This window comes from Physella acuta, unplaced genomic scaffold (assembly GCF_028476545.2).
Source record: "Physella acuta isolate Inbredline_101_S28 unplaced genomic scaffold, ASM2847654v3 ptg000743l, whole genome shotgun sequence".
In the NCBI taxonomy this organism is placed as follows: Eukaryota; Metazoa; Mollusca; class Gastropoda; family Physidae; genus Physella; species Physella acuta.
In genome coordinates, this window is record NW_026732261.1 from 65,260 (window position 1) to 78,878 (window position 13,619).

Consider the following 13,619-nt stretch of genomic DNA (forward strand, 5'->3'; position numbering starts at 1 on the left):
TCCTGTACTAGAGTTCTTGGGGAATAGTACTGACCACACTATCCTTTTATATATGCCAAGCTCACAGTAACCGATGATTTCCACTTCACCTGCCATACTGTCGCTAGGTCAGAAAGTGTTAACTTTTAGAGTAAACTGAATTGTTGAAAATTACTTGTCTGATGAAACTACAATTTAAAATAAAAACATTACAAACTACTTAAAATAAATTCAACTTTTAATGACAAAAAAAGTTGTTTTTTTTTTTACAAAAAACATAACCTTTTGATTTGTTAAAAAAGATAATAATATTACTATTACTTATAGTTTTATAGTAACACTGTTATTTTCCCAGTAACAGATACGAAATATCTGATGTTTGTAGCATCTTGTCTAAGATGGCTATTCTTGATGGTGTTTGCTGGAATAAACAAAGGTATCAATGTAAGCATCTACCAGAGGTAGCAACTATCTAGTACCACAGTGGTATACAGGTTATAGGTCAAAATCTATTAGAATAAAATTAGAAATGATAAAATTAAAGTAGACTAAAGGTATTTGCATGGACAGATTGGTTTGAAAAACGTTTGTAAGAAAACAGTGGGTAGGGGACAAGCAGGCTTTTTTAAGGATTGTTTTAGGTGATAGTATGCCTCTCCGAGTTGCAAAACACAAACTTATTGGCATAGTGCATCAACAAACTGCTATATTTGTTAAGTTACTTTTTTTTAATTTGTCCATCCATGGGTAGGAGTTCCCATGTTTCTATGAACTATGCACAGCAATGTGGCATAGGTGGATAATATATAAAGTTGGATAAATGATGATAAGCAGAGCTCACCTATTACTGCAGCAAAATATTGCTACCGCAGTGGGTGTGTTTTACTAGTATTGGTAATCATAGACTGGTTGACACAGCATCTAAATATTTTAAGCAGTTAGGGTCAGGGACACCTAAGGTGCTTAACCCTCATCTTTTATGGTGTCAACTGGGGGGGTCGGCCTGGTTGAGTCGAGTAAGCTCAAAGCTGCTAAAAGTCTCGAGTTCGAACCCTCGGGCAGATGAGGTTCGTAAGCTGGGGACAGCCACTCTTCTAGGAGAGACAACTCCAAAATCAAACAACTGCTGCCTTGTAGTTTGTTCTTGGTTGGACAAAGGCTATGGAAGCAAATCCAAAAAGAAAACCAGGCTGAAATCGGACTCAATGGCGCATAACCAGTTGAAACGTATCCTTAATTGTTTTGGAGGGGGATCCCTTCCAACACTAAAGTTAAGAACGAAGAAGAAGATAAAAATTCCAGAGGAACCAGGGAGTCAGCTTATACACAATTCTGCTGCACAGTTGCTGAGGCAATGAAACCACCGGAGCAAGTATCATTTTGGGCCCCATGGTCAAGACATGAACCATTTTGGGCCCCATGGTCAAGACATTAGATAAACCATTTTGGGTCCCATGGTCAAGACATCAGATGAACCATTTTGGGCCCCATGGTCAAGACATCAGATGAACCATTTTGGGCCCCATGGTCAAGACATTAGATAAACCATTTTGGGTCCCATGGTCAAGACATCAGATAAACCATTTTGGGCCCCATGGTCAAGACATCAGATGAACCATTTTGGGCCCCATGGTCAAGACATCAGATGAACTATTTTGGGCCCCATGGTCAAGACATCAGATGAACCATTTTGGGCCCCATGGTCAAGACATCAGATGAACTATTTTGGGTCCCATGGTCAAGACATCAGATAAACCATTTTGGGCCCAATGGTCAAGACATAAGATGAACCATTTTGGGCCCCATGGTCAAGACATCAGATGAACTATTTTGGGCCCAATGGTCAAGACATAAGATGAACAATTTTGGGCCCCATGGTCAAGACATCAGATGAACTATTTTGGGCCCAATGGTCAAGACATAAGATGAACCATTTTGGGCCCCATGGTCAAGATATTAGATGAAGTTAAGTATGTGTGATCACTGCACTGGAAAGAACTAACCACTAGTGTGTCAGGTCACCTTTTACTCTGACTGAAGTCAGGTACCTATCAGTTTGATGAGCGTGGACCCATCCTTTCAGGATAGCATATAGTGTAAAGCTCTTTATACGAGTGGCATTTAATATGCCATTTACTACTTATCTATAAAGTTTACCTTTAACTCTTTAGGTATATGGAAAGACGCCTTGTTGAAGCAAATATACTCCTGACTAGTATTGTCAAACATATCAATGAGCCCACATTGCATACACAGATCATTTGTTTCTTTTTCAGAGTCTGTGTATAAAAGTAATGTAAGGTAATGAACAGGAAACCTGCAGTTCTTGACACTGTATGCAGATGAAAGTATTTGGAGGAAATTTCTGTAGAAGCAGTAGTGAAATCTTTTTTAATGGACATGAATCTGTTTAAAGGAATGAGTCTATTTTTAAAAATTAACAGTTTAAAACTTTACAGTCTCAAGCAAAATCATCTTTAACCTAGAGCCTTCAAGTGTTAATTAAATCAGTATACAGCCTTTGTTTTGATATTAATTTTCTTATAAAAAAACAGTTTAAGATTAAATTGTCAGAATAATATCCAAAAGGAAATATAACATAGTTTTTTTTTTATTGTCATTGAAAACATCTATCATGCAATATTAATTTTATTTGTGGTTGATTCGAAATGAATTATAAAGAGATATAACGTCAATTAAAAAACTAATCTAATTCTTCCTGATGGTCTTGGTGAGAGGTATAGCTAAAAATAATTGTTAGACTGTAAAGAATTAAACAACTTTCAAGAGTTATCAGAATTATGAATATCAACACTAATGGGGAAATATAATAATAGAACTATTAGAACATGTTTTACTAGGTAAATTCACAGTGATATTTTTTTAACAAATAAAACAAGTGATTTCATGATTATGATATAAATAAGCAATGAATATAACATGTAAATAAAATTGCAAGTTCTTATATATTTAAAGACAGAACAAGCAATTAAGGAGTAGATGATTGTTATGATGTTGGCCATCTTTGGCTCCCATATTCTTCAACACTTACCTATCCATTCTTTCATAGCTAATGTAAGCAGTATTAGATATTATGAGGTGATCTTTGAAAACTTGCCTAGTCAAAAGTTTGACTTAGCATTGCACATTCTACTACCCTATCTATGAACAGCCCCAATGGGAGAGACATTCACTCACATGTGTACCAATGGGAGAGACATGCACTCACATGTGTACCAATGGGAGAGACAAGCACTCACATGTGTACCAATGGGAGAGACATGCACTCACATGTGTACCAATGGGAGAGACATGCACTCACATGTGTACCAATGGGAGAGACATGCACTCACATGTGTACCAATGGGAGAGACATTCACTCACATGTGTACCAATGGGAGAAACATTCACTCACATGTGTACCAATGGGAGAAACATGTGTACCAATGTGTACTCACATGTGTAAACTATGCAGGTGCCTGCTAACAGCACAGAGGCACATTGCACAGGGCAGCTTCCAAATTAGACGCAGTGCTCGAACATAATTTCTTTGAACATAGGCATCACTGATTCTGTAGCACTGGAAAAGTAGTGGCGATTTTCTGCAAATAGAAAATGTATGTAAGAATGTTAGCTTTGAACATAAGCATCACTGATTCTGTAGCACTGGAATAGTAGTGGTGATTTTCTGCAAATAGAAAATGTATGTAAGAATGTTAGCTTTGAACATAAGCATCATTGATTCTGTAGCACTGAAATAGTAGTGGCGATTTCCTGCAAATAGAAAATGTATGTAAGAATGTTAGCTCTTTTAAGGTCATTACTTACTTCAAGGCAAGAGTTAAACTGGAACCCCTAGTGGGAAAAACAAGGTGGCTTACATGGACGCAACTAAAGAGAGTTGCCCACAACAGAGTCTGGTGGAGAGGTGTAGTTGCAGCCCTTTGTTCCTCAGGATTAAGTCAATTCAAAAACATAATTTCATTTCCTTTAATTACTTAATTATGGTTTTTTTTTTTTAAATTTGTTTTAAATGATTGATAAAAAAAAAAAGTACAGTTTTAGTCCTGTTGGTCCCTAGAATAAAGGTAGTGGTTAATTTATTTGCTGTGACCTTAAGGTGTAAAAGTATTGTGTAGTCAGAACCATGTCCAGTAATCTCCCCCAAGCTATTTTTAGGTAGTGATGAAAACAGAGTGGACTCAGGATGTCCTATGATCTTAAGCCCAAGACTGACCTCACAATATTAAAGGTTTAATTAGAGAGCACAATTAAGCTCAATTGTAACACACTTTAATCAGTAATTCATGCAGCAAAATGTATTTAGGGCTTAGCTTGAATATATAACCGTTTCAATGTAAGTTTTAAAATAATTAGACTGATAATAATTATAAGCTGTATATAGGCCGAAAAGAGTAGAGTTATAGATTAAAAATAAAAAAATGAGATATTTTTGCATTGTCATCCAAGACTGTGTGCAATTTCAGCTCAATAGGACAATGGGACACATACTTAGTGAAGTAATAAATGCCTTTAAAAAGTAAAAGAGATGTGGACAAAATTATTTTTAGATCTAACCTAAGGGCTGGGTCCAAGTGTAGGTAGTGTGTCATGGCATGCACATCCCCGAGATTGTCCAGTAAATAAACGCTTTCCATTTCTACTCTGTGTTCATGTTTCCCAGGGGTCACCTGTGTAACAGTTTTAAAGACAACAAGTTACAACATTAAGTAACTACCGACTTAAGACTTGATTAGAAGACATTACAATAAATTCCGTACACCCCACACATTTTTTACAACAGCGATTTACTGGATATTCAGAAACAAAAATAAACTAATAATATATAAATTCTGCAACTTGAGGAAAAACTGATAAGGAGAATGGCTGTAACATTAACCTGTACCCGAGTAGAAGAAGGTTAAAAAATATTTTTAAAATCTGTTAAATTGCTTAGGATTATTTTCTTAAATTAAAAAAACAAAACAAAACCAACCTGATAAAGATATAGAAGTCTTTTTAAGCACTCAAGTAAATGCTGCTTGTTAATAACTGGGTCAAACTCAGACAAAGTAGTATCTTGTAGTCTAGATATAAAGAGAAAAGAATAAAAGTTACAATAAAATTTAGTTTTGTAAAATGTTAAATAGATGCTGCTTGCATGTAATTTATTGTAAACATAATATTGCTATAATAATATCACTTAAATGGTATATTTAGAAGTAAATATGTGTAAACTGTAATCAGTGAAATTTTGATTCAGCAAGGGGGGAGGGGGGGGGGGAGGGGTTAATCAGTCTACAACAAGTCAGCCAACCAATTTAGCCAGAGGACTCACAAACATATAAAAGGTTCATTGAACTCACACTTTTTATCAAACATGGTATCAACATTTCTCAAAATGGTATGTTATTTTAGAGGCGTAATAGTCCTACACTTCCTAGCAGTGGTGCTCCCTTTCCCCAAAATTATAACCCTAAAATAATAGAAGTTCACAGGAAATATACAATACTGATTAATGCTGATGGACACAGCTAAGAATAGTCTCAAATGATTTTTTAAGATTTTTAAAATTTGTGGCAATGTTATTAAAATAAATAAGTAAAGCTCCTCTTAAGAATTAGCAATCCTTTGGGCAGATGAAGTAGAGTTTATGTTTCTAGATTTCTACATATGAAGGGATGGTGTGGTCAGCACTATGCCCAGATGCCTTTGCTTTACCCAATGTGAGTCAAGTACCTTCAGAGCTGCTTGGACTCAGGGACGTCCTACAGTCACAAGTACGAACCAAGATCCAAACTCCAGACTTTCGGCTAGCAGCCAAACTAATTTTATTTCAAAATTTTACCAGCAAAGTTTTCAGTACAAATCACTACAAAGTAGGGTTTTCAGAATATCAATCACAGAGTTTCTATAAGGCCAAAGTTAAAGTTTGTCTTACCAAAGAGAAATTTCAGGTTATATTTTAAGCTTGATGACAATAAATAGAAATGTAGCATCAAACGCAAAAACTTATTTTCAAGTTCCCTGTTTTAATATTTATTCTAAAAATATAAAATTTCTGTATTTAAAAAGATTTTATTTCAGATTGAGTTTGTTTTTTACAGCTGCTTTTATGCAAAATTAAAAAAAAAACATGTTTGTTATCCATGTCATCAATAATTATCAAACCCATCTCATCAAATTTGGCTGCCTCAATTGTTCTAACAGATGAAATATATTAGTAACAAAATTATTTTTGAAAAAAAAAAAAACAATTTTACCTGTATGCTGCATAGAGATGAAACCTAACTATTTTCTCCAGTAGCTCAATTGCATCCACACCTACTATGCCTTGTATGACCATATCTTGCCTGACTGCACGCAAACGATCAAACACAAAATCATACACATTATTCCATGCAGGATGCTCCTTTGGTATTATACTGTGAAAAAAAGTCCCTAACTGAAATTTTGTGTGGTGGCTAAGACAATTTTAATAAAAATTACATACCCACTCATAACATTACTTATAATTTCGTCACAGTAATAAACAATATTATAAGTTTGTTAGATAGGCCTATTCATTGTAATTTACAAGACTTTTAAAACATGAAGAAGCAACAAATCATTCCTATCTATCAGGGTATAATAAAAAATACTCGTTATACATGTTGTGATAAAAGAAATTATAATACAAATAAGAGGAGAACGGTGCATCTTGCAGGTTAAGTGTATTGGAACTTATTGGTTGAAATTATATACACTATATTTCTTTTCAAAATACAAAATATATGATTAAAACTTAAAAGTTGGAAATTGTTTTTAAAATTTCTACCAAATGTGAAATTTATTAAGATACTCACGTCTCATATAAATATGTTACAGTCTTCTTAAGAACTGGTGCTGGGCGCAGGTTTCTAGGCTCTGTGTCTGCACGTCCAGCTGCCGGCCTAGAAAACTCTTTCACCATCGTTGCCTCATCAGCCCCTAGTCTATATAAATTTTACATTTATTTTAACAAACTATACATTATTTAACGTAAGACACTTAATAACAGATCAGCCTACACTGTAATAAATTATGTATGAATAGTAAGAAAAAATCACGCTATGAGATAATGTTCTTTTCTGAACTACCTTCCAGGATACTTGTCACTTCTGTCCAAAGTCAGTTCAAAAGGATGAACAAGCTTCTCTCGAGTACGCCTGGAAAGTAAAGTATTTATTTTAAAAATATATTTCTAAAACTAAAACCATTTATTAATCTTCTTATTCTAGTAGTAGTAGTAGCCTAGTTGAAATTACCATTTAGATTTTTAGAAGAATTAAGTTTTTAATAAGATTGATTAAGTAGTAGTAGTAGAGTAGATCTGGATCTAGATCTAGATCTAGTAGCTAAAAAATACTATAAATACTCACAACATTATTTCTTGTCGGGGACACATTGTTTCACACAGTCCTTTGGTCTTTGCATTCCCTACTTCCATGGCCATGAAAATTATTCTTTAAAAATTTATTCTGACTGGGTAGAAAAGTTCGTGGATCTAGATTTCTAGTAAACAATAACAAACAGCGACCAAAAGGTTGCACTAAACACCGAAAAAAATAAATTAGATCTAGACTCTAGTCTAGATTCTAGTATATAGAATAGAATACTAGATCAAATTATTAGGCTAATTTCTTGCCAATTAATTGTCTTTGACTCAGTATGGCTGATTAGATTACTTCAAATTCAAAGGCACCACTCACATCAACACTGACTCATTTTGTTAGTGCCAGAGTTTTCGCGCGTAGTATTTTTTAAACCCCAATGATTCGCATTTTTTAAAAATAATTAGTAGAACTAGTGCTATGTTTTATTATCAATTATAATTATAACACCTTAAAAATAAGTTCAATACGATATGTGCTTTAACTTTATTTTTTAGGACCCATAAGGAACAAAAGGCTGCAGCTACACCCCTCTCCACCGGACTCCGTTGCAGGTAGTTCTCTTCATTTGAGCCCATGCAGGCTTTGTTTCTCCTTCCACTATCCTTCATGATTGCCTGGCTCGGTCTACTATTCTTTTCCCCTAGGGGTTCTAGTCCAACATTTGCCTCGCGATGTTGATCTCATTCCTTCTCAGGATCAGAGTTTCTTCCAGGCATCTCTTCGGGGGGGCGAAGCCCCCCCCCCCCGAAAAATTTTTACCGCCCCCCCCCCCCCCCCCCCCCCCCGAACGAAATGAAATTTATATAATTTATATAGAAAATATATACTTTTAACAGTGTCCGCCCCCCCGAAGAAAGTCTACCGCCCCCCCCCCCCCCCCGAAGATTTCAAGTGCCCCCCCGGAGAGAAAAGTCTGGAAGAAACACTGCTCAGGATGTGCCCGATCTATCTCAATTTGCAGGCTGTTATAATCATGTCAATTGTCTGTTGCTTAATGGTTTGCCATAGGTTTTCGGATCGTTGGTTATGTAATTGTCATCCTGCCTTAAGGATTTGAAGTAGACATCTATTTGTGAACGACTGTATTCTGTTCACTGTTGGTATTTGACCTGGTTACTCCTCTCATCTCCCAGCCATACAGCAATACGACCTTAAAATAAATTTTGTGTTGAAATTTTTATCTTGTTCTTGAATCACAAGGCTGTGTAAGTCCTAATCGTGAGCAGAGTTTCTTCCAGGCATCTTTTCGAAGTGAAATTTATATAGAAAATATATACTTTTAGCAGTGTCCGCGCCCTCCCCCCCCCCCCCCCCCCCGAAGAAAGTCTACCCCCCCCCCCCCCCCGGAGAAAAAAGTCTGGAAGAAACACTGATCGGGAGTTATGAGTTGAAATCACACTTGGCCTTGTTGATATAGCTTTTTATGTCCTCATTAGCTCAGATGCGTAGAGACCAATTCTGGTGAACTATCAAATTTGCGCCCCACTTCTGTATATAGTTATTCCCCCAAAATTGGGAAAGATCGCGGTGTTTTTACCAGTTACTGTCCCTTATAAAAGTTTTTGTTTTGGTGTCACACAACGAATGTAAAACACAGTTAAATAAGTGGCCTAAACCCAAGTAGCATTCAGTATTCTTATTTTTTGACCGTGTATAATTAAGTAACGCAGTTCAGAAAGAGAATTTAAATTTTTTAAACCCGTTTGGCGCCCCATTCGTCCGCGTTGTTCTAACTTCCCAGATACAGAATTTGTTTGTCTCTCGTACGTTTTAGTTGTATGGGCAGGTTCTGCTTGTTATTGATTCTAACGATATCTGTTCTATTTATTATGATTTTGAGTCATGGGGTCATCCATAAATGACGTCACGCTTTTTTGACGATTTTTACATCCCCTCCGTCACACGTCGTCACAAAAAGCCAGACCCCCCCCCCCTAAAATGACGTCACACCTCAACCTACAACCCCCCCCCCCCCTCAAAATTGCAGTTGAATTTTTTTAAAACATCGATATTTTTCCAAAATCTTGTCTAAACTATTACAATTTATAAAACAGTTATCTAAAACGCGAAATAACGTCTAAAATTCGTTTTCTAACATTGCTTTTTTATAATGCAAAAATGTGACGTCGCAACATCTGAACCCCCCCTCTCCCCCTCATCACACATCGTCACAAAATTACGGACCCTCCTCCCCTCCCCCCTACGAGTGTGACGTCATTTATGGATGACCCCCATACTTAGTGGAGGCTTAGATAGGCGATTCAGTTTGGTTTGGGCTTGTTGTTGTTTGTGAGATAGTAGGCAGATCTCAATAGCAAATTCGAGATCCTCCAGTTTTTTTTGTGAAGTTCCATTGGATTAATGTGTAGTTTTTTGTAATTTAAGGGGTTCTCAACTCGCGAACAACACTCTTCTGTCTATGCCACTGGCGTAAAAATAATAAAATCACACTAGTCGACACTCAATATATTAAAATGTAGGGCCTCTATCTATTCAAATTCTATAAAATGTATTATTTTCTTCTTTCTTGTGGGCTTACTATTTTATGCATAGTGTATTTATTGTGTAAGAAAAACTTAAATCGTCACAGACCATATCTCAACGCGGGTTAAAACTTTAACATAAGAATCTGAAATATTATATTACCATATTTCTTAGAAGAGATTATATTAAGGTGAAACGCGCGTTGAGATTTGTTAGATAATGAATGAAGTAACCTGACAGTAAATTTGTAGAATTTGTAAGAAGTATGGTGTGATCAATAGAATCAAAGGCTTTTCAGAAATCGAAGGACATTGTGCCACAAAGTAGGTTTTTGTTAATATTTTAGCCAGGTTTTATTCATTTTAATGAAGCTTTCTAAACCCAGATTGATTACTGTGGAAAAGCTTGTGCTTTTCTAGGTAGTTTGACTGACATTTGTTTATATGCATTTCTAATGGTTTGGAGAGGGAAGAAAGTATTGAAATTAGCCAATAGTCATTAAGATCTTGGATGTTACCTTGTTGTTGAGTGGTATAACCTTAGCATGCTTAAAATGTTTCGGGTAATATTGTTTGGGCAATACAGAGGATATATATATATATATATATATATATATATATATATATATATATATATATATATATATATATATATATATATATATATATATATATATATATATATATATATATATGTATATATATGTGTGTGTGTGTATTAAGTATGTATTATCAAGAATCGCGAAATTTAAAGATTTACATATTTTTTAAAACAATTAATAATGGATGTTTGTAGTTTTTAAAGCAGTAATAGTGCGAAAAGGTTTAAAACGAATATTATAGATACTTTGTTGTAACTCTCGTTTTCGGGAAGATAAAAATTAGTTACTGTAGTGGCTCACGTACAGAGTACTCGAACAACTTCCTTAGGAAAAATCCAAAATGGTGTTCGGCCAAGCATCCCGTGTTCTTGTGAGGAGATTTACAACCTCAGCAGCCAGAAGAAGTCAAGAATGGCAGCAAGAAGGCGTACCGGGATCTGTAAATCACAGTTTTAATTTTTTACCATAGCATATTTGTCATAATTAAAGTCGTATCATTTAATATTTGTGTTGACCTCATTCAATTTTAATGAAGGTCACTCCTGGTCTTTTGAACAACCGCATAACGTCAACATTTGATTTAGGATAAGGGAGATTTAATGTAGAGAAAAATATGCCTACAGAATTAACTGTCGGACGTACAGTAACATTTTGTTGAGAAATCAGCCCCATTATAGATGACTAACACTAATCTTTGAACAAAAATCCTTTTTCCCGATTAGTTAGTCACTTTGTAACAAAAACTTGAAAAACAATGGACCCAATTCTTGATGCACCTTCCCTCCCTCTCCCCATAATGCCACTAATAAAGGGATTCTGATTTGGATGATTAAAAACACCGTTAGTTTCATAAACTTTTCTTATTTCAAAGCTTGTTTACTCACTTTTTAAACCAGCTTTCATCAAAAGCAAAAACTAGTGAGCAGAGGAATATGCAGTGCGAAACATCACGACTCACGTGCAATACTATACTGCTCGCTTGCTTTCTAAACTTTATTTTGTTAGCTGGAGAGAAACCCTGCCCCAACAGAGACCACACATTGATAATCCTTGTCCCTGCTCTTTGTTGATTAAAAAATAATAAAAGAATAGGCCTAAAATGAATACATTTCTTCATCCACTTCTCCGGGATAAGATCTATTAATATGCTTATTTAGCTCAGTTACACTGCTTAAAAGTTGGACAACAAGCATATACATGTCATTTGAAGTAATTAAAGTAACCTTATTATTAGGTCTATGTTACCAACCAAATAGTGGTCATTTTTTTAAACTTAAGCAATTTCGAGTAAACCACTCAGACTGCTAAATCTAATGGATCACATGTTTTCATTTTCGTAAATGTTTTATTTTTTAAAAGTATGTTTCAAATGGTGCCAACTTCTAGTTTAACCTATATTATCCAAACGATATTCTTAATTCCCTTCTTAGCATATACATCACTGCCTCCTGTTTGTTTATACGACTGGGAAAAGAATAATAATTTTCTCTTGTTTAGCATTTTTAAGTAATTCTAAAAAAAAGTCACTAGAACTGAGATGAAAAATTGCCCAAACGCTTGCACTCAGTGAGTCAGCCATATCTTTGAAATACAGCTGAAAAATAACATTTGTAAAATTCTATTTTTTGTCCCATGACCTCCATAGGATCTTTATTCTAATCCTACATTTTTTTTTTACCGTGCCAAAGAGGCATTTGGTTCTAGCTAATTATTTAAAAATGCTTATTTCATGATATTGATTTATTTTGTATCTTAAAAATATTAGGCTTTTCACTGAATTATCTGGTATATGTTGCGTTTAGCACACAAAGTTTAGGTCCACCTTAATGAATTTTTAACAAATTGCATGTTATTTTTCTTTCCTCAGAACCTGCCATTTAACATCCACAACAAGACAAAATTGACCCTGTACTTCATACTGTTCTTTGGTAGTGGTTTGACTGCACCTTTCATTCTCCTTCGAAGACATTTACTTATTCAGTACTCAAAGTAACTGATCATAAATTATATGGAATGTGTGCTTAGAGAACGTAAGTAATTATGTTTGATATAATTTTCTTTAATGATAACACAATGAATGTTTAAGTAATGTTCCCTTTAGAATCTGACGGTTGATGGTGCATATGAAGTAGAGTTCACCTGTTTCTGCAACCCCTGTGAGCGCTATGTACATCCGTATTGTTGAGCTTGATCCCATATATGTTTTATGTCCGTCATTGGCTTTAACTGCCGTGAACTGTATTTGTTTTTCTCAGTGAATTTAAAGGACCACAACTTAATTTGTTACATGATGACTTACATTTTTATTTATTCCTTACCTAATACTTTTTGCTAAATTAACAAAATTATTTAGTAAATAATGTGAAATAACACAATACTGACAGTACACACTTGCTAAAATAACATACAAGTCCCAAGGATTGACTAGTGGGGGGGCTTCTTCTAAGTTGACCAATTGTGATTTAATCCTTATTACCCAGGCATGTAAGACCCATCATAGCTTCTGAGTAATCTGAGTTGGGTTATATAACATTTAGCAAAATTTTTTCATATATATCATTTGATTTGGAAAAGTCTGATAATTACTTAGTTTGCAACTTAGGCCTAATTAACTTTTTGAATGGCTACACACCGGTTAAATAAGTTAGAGCTTAAAAATATTTTCAGGACCACTATCTCAAGAAAGCAATTACTGTACTCAAACTGATTGAGCATCCCTTTATTTATATTCTCAACAGGTTTTGGAATGAAGTGCTTACTTTCAAAAGTAGAACATCATACAGAAGAAACATCAGCTGTGGATTTGGAATGATGCTCTTCAACTTCTTTACAAAATATACATGAAATTTTGAATTTTTTTACAACTGCCCTAATGCAAGTGTACGTCAAACTAGTTTACACCTGTATACAAATTATACATGAACTTTAGAAATCATTTAACTTTACTGAAGCAAGATGTTTTTTAAATTAGTATACAAAGCAAAATGGGATTATTGTAGTAATTTGGAAAATCATTAGCTGGATTTGGTGTGCAGTACTTTGAAAGTTGTTACTTGTAATTTGTTTTCCATAATTATGTAGTCTTACCTCATATTTGAAATATGGTGGCACTTGATGTAATAAATACCTTTGATAAAATG

General features: G+C 34.8%; 1 protein-coding gene and 1 long non-coding RNA gene across 4 annotated transcripts; one reads left to right on the plus strand and one right to left on the minus strand.

Annotated features, from left to right (window-relative positions):
* Positions 1–148: 148 nt before the first annotated feature.
* LOC131950186 (SAC3 domain-containing protein 1-like) lies at positions 149–7,492 on the minus strand. 3 transcript variants are annotated; one of them, XM_059312243.1, is made up of 10 exons: positions 7,380–7,492; positions 7,098–7,166; positions 6,825–6,953; positions 6,243–6,404; positions 4,976–5,066; positions 4,558–4,670; positions 3,438–3,581; positions 2,137–2,344; positions 301–400; positions 149–167 (listed from the first exon to the last, which is right to left on the minus strand). In XM_059312243.1, exons 1-9 carry the CDS (start codon positions 7,451–7,453, stop codon positions 323–325), a joined length of 1,068 nt encoding a protein of 355 aa, XP_059168226.1. In that variant the 5' UTR covers positions 7,454–7,492; the 3' UTR covers positions 149–167; positions 301–322. The 3 variants fall into 3 exon arrangements, 2 of the variants coding, with proteins under 2 accessions (XP_059168226.1, XP_059168228.1); XM_059312245.1 differs by lacking the exon at positions 149–167 and having other exon boundaries at positions 267–400; XR_009388296.1 differs by lacking the exon at positions 149–167 and having other exon boundaries at positions 389–400; positions 2,137–2,258.
* Positions 7,493–10,760: 3,268 nt separating this feature from the next.
* On the plus strand, positions 10,761–13,619 carry LOC131950180 (uncharacterized). The gene is made up of 3 exons (XR_009388294.1): positions 10,761–10,918; positions 12,347–12,509; positions 13,218–13,619. It is a non-coding gene; the product is annotated as an uncharacterized LOC131950180 (long non-coding RNA).